The 22,555-nt window shown below is 39.7% G+C and overlaps 1 protein-coding gene across 1 annotated transcript in view; it reads right to left on the bottom strand.

Annotated features, from left to right (window-relative positions):
- LOC120635599 (nuclear pore complex protein Nup98-Nup96) overlaps positions 1-22,428 on the bottom strand; it is a 72,138-nt gene extending 49,710 nt beyond the window's left edge. Inside the window, exons 1-10 of the mRNA XM_039906611.1 lie at positions 22,296-22,428; positions 20,012-20,129; positions 15,390-15,518; positions 7,949-8,137; positions 5,826-5,960; positions 4,503-4,636; positions 3,611-3,743; positions 2,457-2,537; positions 1,372-1,467; positions 273-364 (exon numbers count right to left, since the gene is read on the bottom strand). Coding sequence (XP_039762545.1) covers positions 273-364; positions 1,372-1,467; positions 2,457-2,537; positions 3,611-3,743; positions 4,503-4,636; positions 5,826-5,960; positions 7,949-8,137; positions 15,390-15,518; positions 20,012-20,054 — 1,032 coding nt within the window. The 5' untranslated portion in view covers positions 20,055-20,129; positions 22,296-22,428. The remainder of the gene's footprint in view (positions 1-272; positions 365-1,371; positions 1,468-2,456; positions 2,538-3,610; positions 3,744-4,502; positions 4,637-5,825; positions 5,961-7,948; positions 8,138-15,389; positions 15,519-20,011; positions 20,130-22,295) is intronic.
- Positions 22,429-22,555: the final 127 nt, after the last annotated feature.

Here is a 22,555-nt window from a genome sequence, read left to right as displayed (position 1 = left end):
GGCCGCCCAGGTCGCCGAGTGCTGGGTATTTTGATATAAATACGACTGCATTATCGATACACTTCAGTCCTTCATAGACTCGAACGATGCAAAGATACCTCCCGGTGTCTTAGTCGTTTATCACATGTTTGTATGAACCGCCAGAACATGTTTATTCGAGTTCGGTTTGAATATTTAGTTTGACCACCAAATGTTGGTCAAAATCAAACTGTGTGAAACCGCTATAAGATTCTTCTACAGATCTCCTCAGTACTAGCATATGGATTTCTTACCTGATTAGGCGCAGTACTCCCAAAGCCGAAAGTCGATGTGTTAGTACCGAAGGCGGGCGCTTGAGTCGTTGTAGCTCCGAAAAGACTGGTACCTGAAATGTATTTATTTTTAATTATATTACAAGTTAGCCCTTGACTACTATCTCATCTGAAGCCTTTTGACGGCCGACTGGCGCAGTGGGCAGCGACCCTGCTTTCTGAGTCCTTGGCTGTGGGTTCGATTCCCACAACTGGAAAATGTTTGTGTGAAGAACATGATTGTTTTTCAGTATCTGGATAATGTCAGTATTTATGTGTATTAAATTCATTAAAATATTCAACAGCTATCTTAGTACCCATAAAACAAGCTACGCTTACTTTGGGGCTAGATGGCGATGTGATTATTATCGTAGTATATTTTATTTAGCCTTAGTACAAAATTTGCTCGGAGCTTCGTATCGGAGTAAAATGTATATTATTTGCATTGCGTGTAAGCTCAAATTTGTTCGGGCTTTTGGCAGGTTTGTAAAACAAAAGTAAGCCTTATAGGATTCGCGACGCATAGATCATATACCCATCACGCTGCTCCAATGCGAGTTGGTGGGCTGTGAACACTGTTACACTTAGTGAGTGATAAGTTTTCTGAAGTGAAAACTTCTTTTGGCGCACCGCACCGCACACTGATTTTTCCGTGGGTAGTAGGTTAGGCTCTGAGGTGAAAGAATCGATCGGGTGAACTCGGGACCGCCGAGTGTGCCCGAGCGAGAAAGATACAGTCAGCTGCTGCTCTTCGCTGTTCTGTCGCTGTTTGTATATTCAATTCTATAACTTATAATTTTCATTGTTAATTTAATAGTTATTATTGGTACGAACGTACGGCAGCGACCGTGCTCTCTGAGTCCAAGGTCGCGGGTTCGAACCCCACAACCGGAAAATGTTTGTGTGATGAACATGAATGTTTTTCGGTGTTTGTCTGTATATTATAAGTATTTTTGTGTATTGTATTCATAAAAAAATATTCATCAGCTATCTTAGTACCCATAACACAAGCTACGCTTACTTTGGGCGTAGATGGCGATTTGTGTATTGTCGTAGTATATTTATTATTATAGCGACTCACCTGGCGCGGGGGTGGCGCCGAAAGCAGGTTTGTTCGCACCGAACAACCCCGTTGTGCTTGTATTCGACTGCGCGTTACTGCCGAATGAGAACGTGCCTGCAACAACATTACGCGATTGATCCTGCTCCCTGAGTCCAAGACTGTGGGTTAGATTTCCACAGCTAAAAGGTTGATGAAAGTACGGCGAAATGTTGCTCTGTTCGTAAGTGACAGTTTTCCACTGTTCGTGAGATGGACAGTCAAATTAATTCAAAATTCAAAATTCATTCACATATCATATTGTCTGCGAAAGGTGCAGAACTCCTTTGTGGGGTTGAGTATACGCTTTTACAACATGATTCCTAAAGAAATTCTGAACCTACCAATGCATACATTTAAAAAATGTGTAAAAACGCATCTAGTACAGCGAGGTTACTATACATTTGATGAATTCCTCAATGACAAGGTAGAATGGAAGCAGCCAGCCTCGCTCTCATCTCCCGCAAGATAGCAAAATGATTGTAAATGTTGATGTTGGAAAAGAGCAACTACTGAGTTTCTTGCCGGCTCTTCTCGGTAGAATCTGCTTTCCGAACCGGTGGTAGAGTCACACAAACATGCATACTTGACGTTCAAAAGTGCCTATAAAGTAGGCCTACTTGAAATAAATGAATTTGAATTTGAATTTGAACATTTATTTCAAGTAGGCCTAATATAAGCACTTTTGAAACGTCAAGTCTGTCTGTGTTTAGTGACTCTACCACCGGTTCGGAAGGCAAATTCTACCGAAATAGAGCCGCCAAAAACTCAGCAGTTTCTAAAATTCATTTTTCTATCTTGTGAGAGATGACAGCGGAGCCGGATGCTTCCAAGCAACCTTGTCATTAAGAAATTCATCAATTGTATAATAACGTCGATGTAATAAATGTGTTTTAACACATTCTTTAAACTTATGCATTGGTAGGTCCAAAATTACATTGGGAATCATATTATAAAAGCGTAGCCTGAATCCCACAAATGACTTATGCACCTTTCGCAGACGATATGCAGATGTCACTAATTTATGACCATTTCTAATTTAATTATAAGTATTAAAACAAACTCACTGGTCTGGCCGAAGCCGGAGGTGGATCCGATGCCTCCACCGAAGAGACTGGGCGCGCTGGTGGTAGCCGGTTGACCGAATGCTGAAACAATAGTACAAATATAATACCTACCCTTGCACAAAGTCAATGAGTTCAAAGCTTATACAACGTGTAACCGAATTACGAAATACAGTTAGTTGAAGGGTGCATGAGTATATTTCATAAGGAATATATTCCCTGTAAAAATATTAAATAAAAAGACGCATATTTATTTTTGTGTTTACAACCATATTGAAGATAAAAGACCGACACGTGCATAGTACCTTCAACACGCGACGCGCGCCTAATAAAATGGCAGGAGACACATGATTTTAATTCTGCATGATGATGTATCTGATTTCTTTCAGTAAAAACTATGGCAGTGGTTTCCTCAGAAACTATTAGGTAGACAATACATAATGTACCTTGAAAGCAACAACAACAACAACTAGAATTTTTTTTCCTACAACAATTTTGAGGCCGTTACAATACAGTCTAAAGATGTAGGAAATAATTATTTCTTGCTTTTCCATCATCATCATAAATTCTACCAATTAACCAATTTGTCCAATGCTAGCCATAGGTCTTTTGTAGCGAGATCCACACTCCACGGTCCCGGTATTGCCTCCAGCGACTCGCCTGAAGTCGCCTGCCTACCTCGTTTACCGGTGCGTTACTGATCTGTTAATGGTTGGAGTGTTCTCCCACAGCATCAGCATCAGCCATCGAACCATGAACCAACCAATCTCCAGTCAATCCTATCCAACCATCCAGCCAACCATTAGCTCCTGTATTATAACGAGCGTGAAATGCATAACGACCATATACCAATATTGAATCGCAACACCTATAATACTTCTTATTACTAACTGTGCTACTTTGACATACACGTTAAAACGTGTGTGTGTATGCGTATGAACTAGCGGTTCCAGGGAAGCTGACTCACTGGATCCCCCGAACAGGGGTTTGTTCTCCATCTGCTGACAGACTCCAAACATGCCGCCCGGGACTCACTTGTGGCCACTAAAAAGGTATTCTTGAACAAATCACTGCCAGCACGCAACTATTCGTGCGGCGTTGACGTACACGTCAACACGTGTGCGTGTGAACATGCGGTTTTAGGAAAGCTCACTCACTGGATCCCCCGAAGAGGGGTTTGTTCTCAGTCTGCTGGCCGAACCCGCCACCGAACATGCCCCCGGAGGCTCCCTTGCGGCCCGCGGCGTAGTCCTCGAAGCGGAGCTCCTCCAGCGACTTGGACTCGTACTCCTGAAACGAAAAGTAGCAAACAGCTAAGAGTAAGTTGGACTTGCATACGGAGGGTTTTGAACCAAGGTACACAACACTGCATAGCATTTAAATAAATAAATATACTACGACAATACACACATCGCCGTCTAGCCCCAAGCAGTGGCGTGCACTTCATACATGCACAAAAGCACTGCCAACCCTAAAAAGTTAGTATCCCTACTAATATTATAAATGTGAATGTAAGTTTGTTTGTTACGCTTTCACGGAAAAAGTACTACACCGATCATCATGAAACTTTGTACACATATTCCTGAAGTTACAAGAAGTATTATAGGGTAATTTTTATCCCAAAATTAAGCTCAGTTTTTTTGGGAGAGGGGACGAAATTTTTTGACGATTTTACACCATAACGCCGTCCAATGGTAACCGATTTAAATTCGCGTAATAAATTAAGCGTAGGTCGGCCCCCAACGAGGTGGACAGATGACATCAGGCGAGTCGCTGGGAGCCGTTGGAGGCAAGCGGCCCAGGACCGTGTATTGTGAAACTCCGTACAAAAGACCTATGTCCAGCAGTATGTTGGTGAACATGATAATGACGATGATGACAGTAAATAATGTACTTCTAAAGCCTGTGTGTGATTTCGGTTTTCATTTACACGTTGTATACAAAAAAAGTGAAGTTTGCCCTTATTAAGTTTTTAAGAAATATTATATATAGAAATTTATATATAGAAAATGAATATTATTATAAAGAAAATTAGCGTGCGTATGTTACCTTCATGCAAGTTATACAGTGGTGCTTGATGCTGACATTCTGGGAGGAGCCCGATTTGACCACCACGTCGGTGCCCCCCACCGGGTTATACTTGACGTGGGCGGTGCCCGTGGGGGCCTGCTGGCCGAATCCGCCTTTAAATCAATAAAATAAATAAATAATAAAAAAAAAATTATACGACAATACACACGTCGCCATCTAGCCCCAAAGTAAGCGTAGCTTGTGTTATGGGTACTAAGATGACTGATGAATATTTTTATGAATAATATACACGTAAATACTTTTAATATACTGATAAACACCCAGACACTGAAAAACATTCATGTTTATCAAACTAACATTTTCCAGTTGTGGGAATCGAACCCACGGCCTTGGATCAGAGAGCAGGGTCGCTGCCCACTGCGCCAGTCGGCCGTCGAAAATGAGGAAAAATGAAAATATAAATGGAATGGAACTGTGAGATGGAGGGAATATAGAGTGCACCTGTGTTTGTATCACTTGTGTACTATATATATAATATAGCCAAACTAGATGATTTTTGACACACTTAATAATCAAAAAAATATAATTTTAAGTTAAACATTAATATTATGAAACTAGCTGTTGCCCACGACTTCGTCTGCGTTTGATTTAGTTTTTTTGTGGTGCGTTAAATTAAGTTGTAGTTCTAAAAAAAATTAAAGTATTCAGTATCGCTAAGCCTTAAATGAAGGGTTTGCTGCTGTCCGCTGGAGTTCTGTCCTCTATCTCAAACCACATTCAGATCTACACAAAGTTTGGACAATATTAAACACATATTATAACCTCTATAGTACAAAAATAATTATTTAAATCGGTTATAGATTGTCGGAGTTATGGTGTCAAATCATCAAACACATTCATCCCCTCTCCCAAAGGAACCCAGCTTAATGTCTGGCTAAAAAGTATCCGACTAAAATATTACGCTTTCACGCAAAAATTACTTAACCGACCCTCATGAAACTTTGTACACATGTTCTTGGAAGTTTTAGAACTAATGTAGGATACTTATTATCACGACATTAAGCTCCGTTCCTTTGGGAGAGGGGATGAAAGTGTTGACGATTTTACACCATAACTCCGACAAGTTATAACCGATTTAAATAATTATTTTTGTACTATAGAGGTTATATGGGTTTAATTTTGCCCAAACTGTGGTTGGAGATAGAGGACAGAACTCCTCAGCGGTCAGCAGCAGACCCCTCATTTAAGGCTTAGCGGCCTTAGCGGCGGAATGCCACATCAGACGACTAGAAATATTCAGCTAGTCTGTGATATTTTTTTTTTATAGACCGTTGATCTCACCGGTTGTATTTCCGAATAGTCCAGTGCCGCCAAGAGGGGTGCTCTGTTGGCCAAAAAGTCCCGTTGATGTGGATGGCGCAGAACCGAACAATCCCCCCGTAGTGCCAGTAGTCGTGGTACCTCCAAAGCCGAAACCTGCACAAAGAAAAAAATTGCAAGTTTACTACGCAGCTTATACAGGTAACAACTTTCAGAAGAGCCTTTTATGCAAGTTTAGTACGTCTCGCATACAGGAAGCAAGGCTCGTTTATGCAAGTTTAGTACCTACGTCTCGTAAACCGGTAGCCAGTGTCTTTTATGCCAGTTTCGTACGTATCGTATACAGGTCGAAAATGTCTTTTATGCAAGTTTAGTACGTATCGCATACAGGTCGCAAGTGTCTTTTATGCCAGTTTAGTACGTATCGTATACAGAAAACAATTGTCGTTTATACAAGTTTGGTCCATCTCGTATACAAAAAGAATGCGTCGTTTATGCAAGTTTGGTACGTATCGCATACAAGTCGCAAGTGTCTTTTATGCCAGTTTAGTACGTATCGCATACAAGTCGCAAGTGTCTTTTATGCCAGTTTAGTACGTATCGTATACAAAAAGAAAGCGTCGTTTATGCAAGTTTAGTACGTATCGCATACAGGTCGCAAGTGTCTTTTATGCAAGTTTAGTACGTATCGCATACAGGTCGCAAGTGTCTTTTATGCCAGTTTAGTAGGTATCGTATACAGAAAACAAGTGTCGTTTATACAAGTTTGGTCCATCTCGTATACAAAAAGAAAGCGTCGTTTATGCAAGTTTAGTACGTATCGCATACAGGTCGCAAGTGTCTTTTATGCCAGTTTAGTAGGTATCGTATACAGAAAACAAGTGTCGTTTATACAAGTTTGGTCCGTCTCGTATACAGAAAGCAAGTGTCGTTTATGCAAGTTTAGTACGTCTCATACACGGATCGCAAGCGTCTTTTATGCAAGTTCAGTACGCCTCCTATGCAGGAAGCAAGTGTCGTTTATGCAAGTTTAGTACGACTCATACACGGGTCGCAAGCGTCTTTTAAGCAAGTTCAGTACGCCTCCTATACAGGAAGCAAGTGTTGTTTATGCAAGTTTAGTACGTTTCATACACGGGTCGCAAAAGCGTCTTTTATGCAAGTTCAGTACGCCTCCTATACAGGAAGCAAGTGTCGTTTATGCAAGTTTAGTACGTCTCATACACGGGTCGCAAGCGTCTTTTATGCAAGTTCAGTACGCCTCCTATACAGGAAGCAAGTTTCGTTTATGCAAGTTTAGTACGTTTCATACACGGGTCGCAAGTGTTTTAATGCAAGTTCAGTAAGCCTCCCATACAGTAAGTAAGTGTCGATATTGCAAGTCAAGTAAGTGTCGTTTATGCAAGTTTGTTACGTATCTTATAAAGAAATCAAACGTCTAATTGCGGGGAAACCTGCAATCCTGCGAATTCTCCATAACGTTCGTAAGGCAAGTAAAAACTACCAATCGACAGGGTGATCACGTGTCTCGCGACAGGCGTAAATCTTGCAATCACTTCTGTCGAACGTCACTTTTGTTTATTTATTGTATGAAAAGTGACGTTTGACAGCAGTGATTGCAAGTTTGAATCCTGTCGCAAGTCTGTCGCGAGATACGTTATCACCCTGCAGCATTCTGAGAGTAGATGCATATCGGACCGGTATTGGGATGATAATACTGGCCTATTACAAGTGATGATGATATGGGCCTCATAAGATGGCTCAGAGTCACTCAGCAGGCGACGGAGAGAGCTATGCTAGGAGTATCACTGCTTGATCAAATCAGAAATGAGGAGATCCGTAGGAGAACTAGAGTTACCAACAGAAGTTGAAGTGGCAGTGGGCAGGGCATATAGCTCGGAGAAACGATAGACGTTGGGGCTCAAGGTGCTGGAATGGCGACCCCGCACCGGTAAACGCAGCGTAGGTCGGCCCCCAACGAGGTGGACAGATGACATCAGGCGAGTCGCTGGGTGCCGCTGGAGGCAAGCGGCCCAGGACTGTGTATTGCGGAACTCCCTACAATAGACCTATGTCCAGCAGTGGACGTCGATTGGATGAAATGATGATGATGACGATGATATGATGATGAAAAAACCACTCACCGGCTGGCTTAGCTCCAAAACCGCTAGTATTCTGGTTACCAGCGAACAGTCCAGTGCCAGCATTGTTGCTGAACAGTCCTCCACCGGACGTGTTGGCACCGAACCCAAAGCCGCTGCTCTGACCAAAGGAGGACGGTGTTGTTGTGTTGCCGAAAAGTCCACCCGTATTGTTGGTTGCACCGAATAAACCTAAAAAAAGGTAAATGTTTTGTAGGCAATTGTGGTATCGCCATCTTCTTACTTATCTTATGTTATGTCAAGCTGTTAACGTCATTTAATTAATTAACATCGATTTTCGGATGGACTCTTGCGTATAACCACCTGAGGGGTTGCTCCGGCGTCACCGGGGGAGTGGGGCGAGCGTGAAAGCTCGCCATGAGAAGAGCCCCAGGGCTCGACGACATCTGGGGGGAGAGTGGGAGACGTCGACCCGAGGGTGCCTCCTGCGAGGGCCCGGACCTCGGCTTGATTCGACGTTAATCTGAGTGTTGTTGGACTTTTGGACTAATCATTATTTAGTCCGAACGCCCCCGTGACCGTGGTAGGGATCCACGTCCGGGTGACGTCAGAAATCGGGGCGCTTTAATTAACATGTCACACTAGACTGACACATATCACGTCAACCTGTTGCCGGCCACCTACAGAGCACAGGTCTCCCTCCCACAATCTTGGTAGAGTCACTACAAACAGACTGACTTGACGTTTCAAAAGTGCTTATTATTTTTTTTCTATTACCCTATACATTAGTCTGTATTCATAATGTAATACTAATATATAACAACATGCAAACAATTAGTATTAAAAGATCCTATGAATAATTATTGTAACTGCAAGGCATGTTTGCAAGGTGCAACAGTGTGTGGTCTCTGAAATATTATTGACGTGACAACGTCTTATAATTCGATGGAGCCGGCTGCACGCACGAAAAAAACATGACGTATGCGGCGTTACCTCGCTGAGGCGTTCTATTCAAGGCTTGAAGTGCAAGCGAGAGCGCGGAACGAGCGACAAAGAGGCACAGTGGGCCTCCGCGTTCGACATCTGTCTCTCTCCTAATTGAGTGAGCGATGCGTCCGCGTGGACAGCTTCTATACAATAATACATTTACATGTTTTCGGCAAGGATGAAGTGCAGTGAAAAGTGAATGTGGTGTCAATTGTTTATAGCAACAATAATATCTATCAAACGAATAAAATTAAAATTTTCTTTTGAAAAATGCAACCATTCCATCAGTTTTTATCTACGACGTTGTCACGTTCAACTATCGTCAGTAAAGCCGACTTTACAGACAACCAATTTTTTGTTTTTTTTTTTTTACACGTTATATAATGAATGATCTGGGCATCGGAACAAAGATGTGCGCATACATTTACAATTGGTCAAACGAATGGTCACTTATGACGTATACTTCTTCGCCTCTGAAGGTTTTGGTTTTTTTTTTACACGTTATATAATGACTTTTACAATTTTCTTAAAGAACGTAATACTTTAATTATTGCTGAGGATGGAATCATTTGTGGAACCACTAGACGAAGATTAGCACAGGGAGATCCTCTTACCCCAATCATATTTAATGTTGGTAAAATTATGCCGGAATATCAACAATGTATCAATTTCTCAGTATTCAGACGATTTTACACGCCTCATAAACGGATCGTGAAGTGATGGCTCTAGTCTCGACATGTCAAAAAACCCAGTCTTTCAAAACTTAAATGATGTTTTTTTTATTAGTATGTAGGATCGGGCGGATTTTAACTTGATCCGTCCGACATCGTGTGGGCAATTTTCAGGTATCGTGCAATAAGAACACCTTTAAATTTGACTCGCTTTGTTCGAACACTGAATTTAACTTCTTACACTGAATTTAACTAATATCGTAATAGCAAACTTTTAAAATAATAACCACTAAGAGAAACGTAGGACAGTTCCGTGACGACGTCTTTCTGCCTTGCGTCCCAACTAATTAATAATCCCAATCTAGTTAGTAGACCCCGTCACGACTCTGTCGAAGCGCGCCAAAACTGTTGATGCGTGCTAGCCGCTAGTTGGCGCGTTTGCGTTTCATTTTAGTGTCCGTACTCATTTCCGGCTGCGACACTGCCATCCTGCATGACACACGCCCTCGTGTGTTAATCTGAAATATAATGTGATAACAAAACACACCAGCACTGTTATCGTTCGGCTCATCCTATTTCTAACAACCTCGCTTCAGAAAATAAAACTATGGTCTTTAGTTTGCTTATTTTTACTAACAACAATTTGTTGACAAATTTAACCATCATCCCAAACAAAACCTTTACAGCTTACCCTCTAAATTAACCCTCAAATATAAACCAAAGTTTAAATTAACAATGTTTCTTTCACTAGTTAGACAAAATTATTACAAAAACTCCAAAGATTACTGAGTCCATGTACCATAGAGCATTGTTAATCGAAAAGAGCACAAATCCTCTTAAAAACAATCAAAATAATTTGATCAAGCACCAGGTTACACATTCGCGGTCCACACATAGCTCTAGCAACCACATTTGCTAAGCCCTTCCCCACGGGAAGCCAGAGTCTACCCTCGACTCTATGATCTTTGCTACAAGGCAAGATCCGACTGTACTACCCAGAACTACCGCCTACCGCTTACCCACGGACTACTCAAAGAGCAGACACCGATTTCTACTAGGCTACGGCTACAGCATTCTGGTACAGTCTCTGACCCAACGAATCGCGAACCTGTGCATTTAATTAACTAGATTCTTCATAATCATCTATCTCGTCTTTATCTACAATCTCAATGGTACTTGGCCCTCAGGCATCTTCCTAATACGATCATGCGCATACTTGTAAATACGCTTATTAATCAATGACTTCAGAACATATCGGTCTCCATCTAAGACTTCTAAGATTTGAAACAGACCTCTAAATTTAGCATCTAGTTTTGTTTGATTGCGTTCTTCATTTTCAATCAAAACGAATTCACCGACTGAAAATCTACTCACGCTGACTCTTGACTCTCACTGCTTGACGGTACAGTTTAAACGAGCTGCAAGTCCCCTAAAGAATCTTGCCATGACCTATCCTTGTCAGATTCAACTGTTAACATGGATATAAGTACACTCATGATCCTCTCTACTTGCCCATTTGCACGACATGACCCCGTAGCAATAAGATGAAGATGGATGTTCTTACTGTCACAAAAGTCACGGAACTCTTTGCTGGCAAAACAACGACCTTGGTCCGTGAGTACTGGAGCACCGAATAATGCCACACTATCCTCCACTGCACCTGGTGTCTATATTTTTAGTGTGAAAGAGTAATACGTACTTGGTAAACGCGTCGATCATCACGAATCTCAGCTTACCGGTAGCATCAATATGCACAGTATGCCATGGGATAGCAATTTTAGGAATGGGGTAAAGTTCGGCCTGTACCTTACCTGAATGAGGCTTAGTTATTTTACAGGTCACGCAGCTATCCACGAACTTACGTACATACCGGCTCATGCTCTCGAACTTGGTAGAGATCGGAAATTATTTTTTAAATTTCCTCATCTCGCTGCTGCTCTGCGAGAATCCAATTACTGGATAAATCAGCTACATTCACCCGGTTTTGTTCCACCTTGTCAATTTTTAATTTTTAGGAGCTAATGGTAGCAAGTTCCGTGAAAAGAAATCAGCATGCGCCATTTGCTTACCGATTCTGTATTTAACGAACGACTGTAAATAGGTCCACCACCAATGAACTCGCGGCGTCAAGTCGATTTTATTGCGTGATAACTTTAGCGAGTTACAGTCTGTTAGAACTGTAAACTTCCTACCCTGTAGGTATTGCCTAAAATGTCTTACCGAATTGACGACGGCGAGCGTTTCTAATTCATATGAGTGGTATCTCGACTCAGCCGGCGTCGTACGTTTGCTAAAATAAGCCACTGGCCGACGCTTGTCTGCTACAATTTGAAATAATATTGCTCCGTAGCCATCTGCACTGGCGTCCGTATGAAGTTCTGCCGGGTGCTTTGGGTCAAAAATCATAAGTACTGGTTCATTAGTCAATATGTCAATTACCTTTTGTCGTACTTCCTCGCATTTGGGCGTCCATTCGAATAGGCACTTACCTGAGGTGAGCTTATAGATCGGACCCATGAGGCGCGAAAAGTTTGGCACGAACTGGCGAAAGTAAGAAGCCAAACCTACAAATTGTCTCACCTGCGTAATAGTTTGGGGCGAAGGTAATGACGACAGAGCTTCTATTTTACGCTTATTAGGCTTAACCTCACCTGCTTCTACACCTCATACCCTAAGAATTCTACTCGCGTCTTGAGGAAAGAACATTTTTTAAGGTTCAGCGAGAACCCAGCTTTTGAGAGCTTATCGAGCACAACATGCAGCCTCTCTATCCCTTGGGAAATTGAGTCTGATACAAGTAAAATATCATCGACGTATACTACCACGTATTATTTAGCGATATCACCGTGAGCATTAATGGTTGCGCGCTGGAAAACAGAGATTGCGTTACGGAGACCAAAGGGCATATGTCAAACTCATACTGTCCGTCAGGAGTGATGAAGGTGGTGCGTTCAATTGATTCAGCCTGAACAGGAATTAAATGGAAACGACTTACGCAATCTAGTTTTGTAAAGAAATTGGCACCGTGTTGCCTTAAAATCTAATCCGAAATCAATGGGAGTGGATAACGATCTGGTACTGTGTTCATTTTCAACTCCCTGTAGTCTATACACATCCGGTCAGACCCGTCAGACTTTTTCACTAAAAGGGCAGGGCTAGCAAAAGGCGAATCACTAGGCTAAATTATTTTGGCTTGCAATCATTCATTTACCCCGCATAATTTGACGTTCATCCGGAGATAACCTGTAAGGTCGTCTCTGTACTGTACGACTGGGGTCTATCAGCCTAATCGCTAACTCTCCAGTATTCACGCGGGTAGTTGGAAAACCGTTAATGAAATATTCGGAATATAGTTCTAAAATATTCACCAGCTTGCTTAGCCTGTCGGTTAAAACATCAGTGTCAAAACGGTCAAAATTATTGTAAGGCACACAAACATCAGTTGCGTTACACGCGTTTACATTTTTCTCTCGCCAAAGTAAGTTTCGTTGCAGTCACGCTAACGCAAAACCCATTTTTTAAAATTTCACGGCCAATCATAATGTAACTACGTAAATTAGCATCTGGCAAGACGTGACATAAAATTTCAGTCGCGAAGTTATTAATTTCTACCTGACTTAATATTTGCAAAGTACTGTGTACATTTTTACATTTCCAATACCAACTAATGAAATCAAATTATTAATTCGTTTGCCTCTTAATTTACACCCAACAGTCTGTCACTAATGAGCACTCAGCTCCTGAGTCAAAGTCAAATTTAAAACACTCACCAAAGTGATTTAGCACTCCGGATGTGGACTTGACCTCGCAAATGTCAACACGTTTCTCCACCGGGGTTCGGACACTGGGTCCGCTGGCTGTGCAGCGGCTGGCGATGTGGCCCTGGGTTCCGCACTTATAGCAGACTACAGAGCTACCATTGAGTTTCACTGTTTTCGGTGTGATTCTCATTTGCACGATGCGATACCACTTCTGATGTAGGATCGGGCGGATTTTAACTTGATCCGTCCGACATCGTGTGGGCAATTTTCAGGTATCGTGCAATAAGAACACCTTTAAATTTGACTCGCTTTGTTCGAACACTGAATTTAACTTCTTACACTGAATTTAACTAATATCGTAATAGCAAACTTTTAAAATAATAACCACTAAGAGAAACGTAGGACAGTTCCGTGACGACGTCTTTCTGCCTTGCGTCCCAACTAATTAATAATCCCAATCTAGTTAGTAGACCCCGTCACGACTCTGTCGAAGCGCGCCAAAACTGTTGATGCGTGCTAGCCGCTAGTTGGCGCGTTTGCGTTTCATTTTAGTGTCCGTACTCATTTCCGGCTGCGACAAGTATAACACTTACAGGATAATATGAGTGCACTAACATCAAGTTAAATAATCTGTCTAGCACATGTGATATATATTTTATAAGCAACTAATCTTGTTCAATATAAAGATTTACCTATTAATAAATTTTAAAAATTACATTTTTAACAAACTAAATAATGAAAACTTATATAACATTAATGATTATTTTGAAATAAAATTTGACTAATAAATAGACATTTTCTAAATGTGACATTTTTGAGTTGACCAAGAAGTTGACATCTACCTAATTTTACTATTAAAACTGTAACTAATTGGAAAAATCGAGGCATAACTTTCAACACTAAGAGCCGCTTGGTCCGTGCCTTGATTTTCCCTATATTCATGTATAGCATGTTGAGAATACCCTGGACAGCCAAGCGCACAAATGTGTCTATCCTGGCGCAGCTAGGAGTTAGTGTTCGACTTTCGTCTATATGTTACCAACGTTTGATTTCTTATTTCAAGCACATAAATCATAATGCGACGGGGGAATGATAGCCTGGAAAAAATTATAGTTACGGGCAACACCGAAGGCAAAAGACCTAGAGGCCGGTCCCCAACAAGATGGGCAGACCAGCTGAATAAATCAAATTCAGACCGCTTCTATCAAATCGCAAAAATGGCCCCCAACAGAAGTCGATGGAGACAGTTTACCGACGCGAAGTTGAGATCTCACCAGGACCACGATCTTCAGTCATAAAGGAACGACCATAGAGAGAGAGAAATGGATTAATCTTAAATACAAATAAATATCCTAATTAAATAGATTTGTATACTTAAAAAATTTTGCACGCCTTTATGGCAAAACATGTTTGGATCCATTTTATTTTGTATCTATTTACCATATTATGTAACCCATGTTTAATGCAAATAAATGAAATTATTATTATAGTAAATAATAAAACTAATCATTCTTGGACGTCTGGGTGTCTGTTTTTACGGATCCGTGTATGTGGCAGAGAAATTGGACGAAAAAATTATCTTACCGGAACATTTTTTTTTTTATTATATAAAGTAATGCACTGTCCTAGTTAATATTAGCGTTCAAAGTACTGTCGTTTAATTATAATTTATCAAAAAAAAAAATCAAATTTCGTCTCATAAAATCGCGTGAGACATAAAGATATTAATTTTATTTGATATTTCATTTTAAAAAACTTGAGTTTTTGTTTTAGGTTTTTTTTTAAATGTGAATAACCACTATGAGGCGTGTACTTTTGGATTTTTTCTGCATTATTCTGTACCTGTAAGCATATAACTGAGGAAACGAGAAGATTGCGAGTAGCATTAAATAATATGTTATCTGATTTGCTTGGCCTTGAAATATCTTCGACGAACAGTAAAGTTTGTGTTTTTAGACCGGGCATCATATGGCGTGGCGATACGTCGCCACGGCATTTATCGCCACGCCAACAATCAGGTTTACCCTGTAGATGTTTCACATCAAAAAACCTCATTGGACTCACCACCACCGGCGGCTGGTTGCGGTGTCGTGCTAGCGCCGAACGCAGGCGGAGCTCCGAACGCACTAGTACTCGCCGCGGGCTTGAAGCCGCTGAACGGCGACGCGGCGTTTGCGCTCGCGTTGAACGAACCTGTGCGTTACAACATTCATGTTATATATATATAATAGCATAGCTGTGTTCCGGTCTGAAGGGCATGTGTAAGCATATAACCGAGGGAAAGAGAAGATTACAAGTAGCATTAAATAATATGTTATCTGATTCGCTTGGCCTTGAAATATCTTCGACGAACAGTAAAGTTTGTGTTTTACAACAACATTCATGAACAAATGTCAATCTATTTTTATAATTTTTATTAGTGTTCTTACCTACACTTGGAGGAATTATAAATTTAAAATGCATATAAAAATTTTCGGTATCGACAGGATTTGAAACTGCGACTCTCGGGCAATCGCGGCATGAGCGCTTTCACCAATTAAGCTACGGCGCTCCTACCGTCGATGCCGAAATTAGTATATGCCTTTCACTTATGGAGGGTAGAGGTAAGGAGAGTCATCTTATATGGGAGAAAAGTTGAAAAAGTGTCCAGTGTATGCGCTAAATAACAGTTCAAAAATCCTCCACAATGGCGCTGGTGAATGCACAGGGTATGGTATGAATGTAGCAATCGTAGATGAATTGAAGTATGCCGAGTTAAAAAATTTCATGTCATTATCGACTTAAGTAGTTAATTATTGAGAATTTCAACAACTTACGTTGTACAAAATATTGTGGTAAATATAACCTTACTTCCTTGTTTATTTTTCAAGCCTACTCTAACAATATTTATATTTGGCGCTTCTTTTAAGAGTCACCCTGATGCAAATGTGGCGCCATCCTAATTTAACACGTTGACTGCTGCCTAACATTAACAAATACGGTACACGAGTGCGGCAGGATTACACGCTAGGCGTGTTTTCAGCACTGGTGAAGCGTATTCGAAACAGGCGCTACGAGCATGCGGCCCCACACGCCTGGCGTGTTTAAACTTATCGCGACAGCTATGCGGCCTTTACGCAACAGGTGTGTTATTACATCACTCGTATTTTCTCATTTATTTATTGAACAACACCCAACCCATGAACCCAACACTTGTCGCATTTGAATAGCAATTTGTATTTTTTTGTTGGATAAAATAGAATAAAACTTTAATGTAGTCAACACAGATTTTCTTTTTTTCAAAAATAATCATTTTCTAAAGAGCTTTAAATATAGTGGCTTTACATCTGGTAGGTACACTATTTTACTATATTCAAAATCGCGGCAACGTCAACCTGTGTGTAACTTGTGAATGTCATTTACGAATCATGATAAATAAATAAGTAAAAAAACAGTATTAAATACCTACTTACATACGAATGCGGATTGCCGACAAAGAAGCAAATTTTAAAATAATATGAATTTTAAATATAATAATCCTTCCAGTAAATATACAGAACCATTGTTAAATTTACTTTTAAATTCGAAACAATAGTAACTCATTCCTGAGTAGTTTATTGGTACCGCTGGCCGCACCGATAACGTTTATTTAAGACGATAAGAAAAAATAAGGATGCGGATGCATCGTTTTGTAATTCTGTCGGTATAATGGAATGCAAACCGATATTTATAAAATAAATTATTGACGATACCGATACCAATGAAAATAGTGCAGGCGAACTCAGGCGTACAAATATTAGAAAATATACAAATAGACGTCAAACTTATGGTGCGGATACCTTTATTGCAGAAAAACATTGTAGAGTATGCTAAAATATAGGACGACGATCCTATATCGATATCAATATCTATTTCGCGTCCCTATAAAATATTTTAAAACAATGCAATTATCTAGGTGGGTATTATTTAGTGATCGATGGTATTATACTATTGTTGCAAATATTTGGTCGAAAACATGTTTTTTATATGAACTTGTTAGTTATACGTGTGATGGTCGATTCTCTCGATGGCATGGGAATTATTAGGAAAAACACTCATGTATAATGATTAGATAACTCACAAAACAACGAATTTTAAGTAGGTATACTGTCTAATATATAATAAAACGTAATTGCGTTAACGTTTAACTAATATTTAATAAAACGTACTTGCGGTAACGTATAACACCCTTGTTGCGTAAAGGCCGCTCTAACAGTATATTTAAACAACACAGCGTTTGTGTTTGCCGCACTCGCAGAACGCCGAAAAAACACGCCCAGCGTGTTCGGCCGCATCCTTGTAGGTACATTTTTTTTAACACGCCTAGCGTGTTCGAGCCGCACACGCGTTACGTAGTTATCAAACACAAACGTTGTGTTTTCAGCAGCCAACGTGTTAATACATTTTGACGACACTTTTTCATATACACAGATGACTCTCCTTACCTCTACCCTCCATACTTTCACTATCAGTCTTATAGCGACTGTAGCGTCATCTAGTAGGAAGCGTTGCAGTTGGTAGGAGAGCCGTAGCTTTAGTTTTTATATGCATTTTAAATTTATAAAATGTCATGCTGATTTCTGCCGCCAAGTAGTATTGTTGCATAGCTGTGTTCCGGTGTGAAGGGCATGTTTGTCAGAGTAAACATAGGCACATGAGACAATAGCCCAGTGGGCAGGGGACAATTATATCACCGGGGAAAGGATATGAATTTATCTTCTCACACAGCTTTATCAACTCTCAGAGCACTGGCGCACAAGTGGAAATAATATCCAAATAATATATCCTTCCGGTAGCCTCACAATATATTTACAACAATATAGTATTTGTAAGACAACATATTAGTCTTTATAAACAAAAAGTGGATATAAACATTCGACTTACAAGAAATGGTCATAAATTAGTGACATCTGCGTATCGTCTGCGAAAGGTGCAGAAGTCATTTGTGGGATTGAGTATACGCTTTTATAATATGATTCCCAATGTAATTTTGGACCTACCAATGCATAAGTTTAAAGAATGTGTTAAAACACATTTATTACAGCGAGGTTATTATACAATTGATGAATTTTTTAATGACAAGGTTGCTTGGAAGCATCCGGCTCCGCTTTAATCTCTTACAAAATAAAAAAATGAATTTTAAAATGTATAATGTAAATTGTTGATATTGGAAAAGAGCAACTGCTAAGTTTCTTGCCGGCTTCTTCTCGGTAGAGTCCTTCCGAACCGGTGGTAGAGTCACTACACACAGACAGACTTGACGTTTCAAAAGTGCTTATATTAGGCCTACTTGAAATAAATGAATTTTGAATTATGAATTATTTGAATTTTGAATATACAAATAATATATGTTGCCCGCTGTTACCCGCGACTTCGTCTGCGTTTTTTTTTTTTTTTTCGAAAGACATGTGGCATTCGATTTAGGTGTAATATTCTACGCACTTTATGTATTCAGGATGGCTAAGCCTTAAATGACGGGTTGGCTGCCGTCCGCTGAGGTGTTGTGTCCTCTATCTCCAATCACATTCATCATATCTACACGAAATTTGGGCACAATCAAACGGACATTATAAACTCTAAAGTAAAAAAAATATTATTCAAATCGGTTATCATTTGACGGCGTTATGGTATAAAATAGTCAAACACCTTCTACACCTCTCTCAAAAGAACTGAGCTTAATTTCGGGATAAAAAAGCATCCTATATTAATTCTGATACCTTCAGAAATATGTGTATCGATTTAGTAGTTTTTGCGTGAAAGCGTAACAAACAAACTTACATTCACATTTATAATATTAGTAGGGATAGGGATAGGGATAATAAACGGGGGTAAACTTCTCTTATTACATGTTCCAGTGATTTAGCAGGTGGGCACATTAATTCTATCCCTTGTCGGGGGATATAATCTGCCCGTGCTAGGACAAGTAGTAGCGCCCCCTGCAGGGCTAGCACGGGCGGGAGAAAAAAATTATATCCCCTGACAAGGCATGTAATTAACGTGCCCACCTGCTAAATCACTGGAACATGGAATAAGAGAAGTTTGCCCTCGTTTATTAATACACATATATTATTTGGATATTATTTCCACTTGTGCGCCAGTACTCAGATAGTTGATAAAGCTGTGGGAGAAGATGAATTTATATCCTTTCCCCGTAGATATAATTGTCTCCTGCCCATGCTAGCCGTGCTGCAGGGGGCAGAGTACGAATCAAAGCACACACCTTTTCAAGTAATGTGCGTTTGGAGCAATTGAAATATCACTTGCTTCAACAGTGAAGGAAAACATCGTGAGGAAACCTGCATGCCTCAAAGTTTGCAGCGACCCTGCTTTCTGAGCCCAAGGCCGTGGGTTCGATTTACTCTACTGGAAAATGTTTGTGTGACGAACATGAATATTTTTCAGTGTCTGGGTGTTTATATGTATTTTCTAAGTATTTATGTATAAATTTTATAAAAATATTCATCAGGCATCTTAGTAGCCATAACACAAGCTACGCTTACTTTGGGGCTAGATGGCGATGTTTCTATTGTTGTACTACATTTATATCTGTTGCTCAGTAGTTTGTTTTATGTCCCAAAATGACTTCAATGACAAAGTGCTCTTTATAGATTTCATCCCACCAACAAGAAATAAAGCAAGAAACATATGAAAAAAACGCTCAAACTCACCGAATCCAGTACTCGTGCCTCCAAAAGTCTGTTTTTGAAACATGATGAAGCTCTGCCCTTGTTCTTATATATTTGAATTTGGATGCCTGTTTCTTTGTATTTCAGAGTACCATGGTGTCTGAAACAATATTCATCATTACATCAACTTTACTGGCCCACTACAAAGTTGCTGAGTTTATAGGGAAACTATCCCTACTAATATTATAAATGTCAATGTAAGTTTGTTTGTTACGCTTTCACGCAAAAACTACTTAACCGATCCTCATGAAAGTTTGTACACGTATTTTTGGAAGTGTTAGAAGTAATATAGAATACTTTATATACCAACATTAAGCTTGGTTCCTTTGGCAAAGGGGATGAAAGTGTTTAACGATTTTACACCATAACTCCAACAAATTATAACCGATAAATTATAACCTATTTAAATAATTATATTTGTACTATAGAGGTTATAATATGTGTTTAATTTTGCCCAAACTTTGTGTAGAATGTGGTTGGAGATAGAGGACAGAACTGCTCAGCGGACAACAGCAAACCCCTCATTAAGGTTGAGCGATACAAAAAACAAAACCAAACAGCAGATGGAGTGGCGGGCAACAGCTAGTCACTTATTAACACAGCAACTGCATGCAAGAAATCCTGCAACATGCTGCACTGTGTCTATAAACCTGAGGCGTAGGCGTTAAGTCTGATCATATCAACCCATTACTGGCCCACTACACAGCACAGGAGTCCTCCCACAATGGGAAGGCTGTAGTCCACTGACTGGCCCAGTGCGGATTGGTGGACTCCACATACCATTGAGAACATTATGTAGAACTTGCATGCAGTTTTCATCACTATGTTTTCCTTCACCATTGAAGCAAGTGATATTTGATGGAACAATATTAGATATTGCAGTATAATCTCACTGATCCGGCACTTCGATAGATCGGCACGTCCAATAATCCGGCACCCTCCGCCCATGCCTCCCTATCCCCTCTATACCTGTGCGCTTTGGTCGATGCGTCATCGACTAGCAGTATAACCTCAAAACTTATCTAACGTGCTAACGTATTGTTTCTTTCAAGTGTGACTAGTTTATAGTTAAAAATGTCAAATAAACGGATTACATACATTTATTCTCTCTATGAAATGCTTTATTTTATTTATTACCGATGACTTTTTCAGTATAACCCTGTAATCCGAACATTCCAATAATCCGGTACCCTCTGGTTTTTAATAGTGCCGGATTAGTGAGATTACACTGTATTTATTTTAAAAACATTTTATATATCAATCCTACCTTCTATATAAGCATTTGGGAAACAGCCAAGTCTGTCTGTTTGTATTGAGTATACTGTGGGAACAATCCATTAGGAACAGGCAAGAAAATTCACCAATAACTTTTTCCATCAATATTCTCAATTGTACGACTAAACCAATTGAGCTAACTTACTTCTTAATGTGCAATAGAGTAAAGTTTCTTTCTTTTCTTTCAATAATTATGATTGTTAAATTGTAAAATGATGTTTGAAAAGATCACAGCTAAGATTTCCGTCGCCTTCTACTTGACAGAATTTGCCTTATAAACTGGTGGTAGTCACTACGAACAGCATACATGATGTTTCAAAAGTGCTTATATAAGGCCTAAGTATGAATGAATGAACGCACTTTTATTGTAAAGTTGTAAAATACAAATATAATAGTGTTAAGTAAGAAGGTATTTGGTGGCCTTATTGCTATATAGAGTTCTCTTCTAAAGGCGTAGAAAAAAATTCTATAGATGCTTGGTAGGTGGTACAACATATATTATGTATATATGGTGGTATAACATTTATGTGTAAGTAAGTACTTGATATGATCGCTTTCAATTCAATTCTTATTTATGGCTTTATCTGTGCCAAGTGGGCACAAAGTACTAATAAAATAGTAATGAGTAATAATAATAAAACTGTATCGTATCAATAAACTGTCGAGGTACCAAACTGGAATGACGAACTACAAACCAAACGAAAGTACAAATTTTAGTTGACGACTCATTTTTGTAACATTTTGAAGGAGGTATTTAGTAAATTAATAAATTTAATAACGAATATAAATGAATTTCTTATTCATACGTTGCAATAACACCATGTGCTTATTGCGCTGATCTATATTATTTCGCAAGTTTAAAGAATTTACCAAATAAGTAAAGCTTGAAAACGGCGGTTATTCAAGATGAGGTTAAACATAACTCGCATAAGTTTTAAGGTGATATTAGATACCAAAAAAAGAACAATTGTGACCAAAAATAAAAACTCACTTTAATGATGGTGATAGAAATCATTAAATCACTGTAATGTTGAAAATAATTGTTCGTAATTCCACAATAACAAGCCCACAACTATTTCTGCCTGCGACATAAACATAGACTAATAGACTAGGACAAAGAGCATAGATAGGCACATAGCGTATAGAGTATGGAGGGTAGAGGTAAGGAGAGTCATCTTATATGGGAGAAAAGTTGAAAAAGTGTCCAGTTGTTGCGCTAAATAACAGTTCAAAAATCCTCCACAATGGCGC

This window comes from Pararge aegeria, chromosome 27 (genome assembly GCF_905163445.1).
Source record: "Pararge aegeria chromosome 27, ilParAegt1.1, whole genome shotgun sequence".
NCBI lineage: Eukaryota > Metazoa > Arthropoda > Insecta > Lepidoptera > Nymphalidae > Pararge > Pararge aegeria.
Note: the sequence above shows the minus strand (reverse complement) of the source record. Positions and strands in the feature narration are given on the sequence as shown.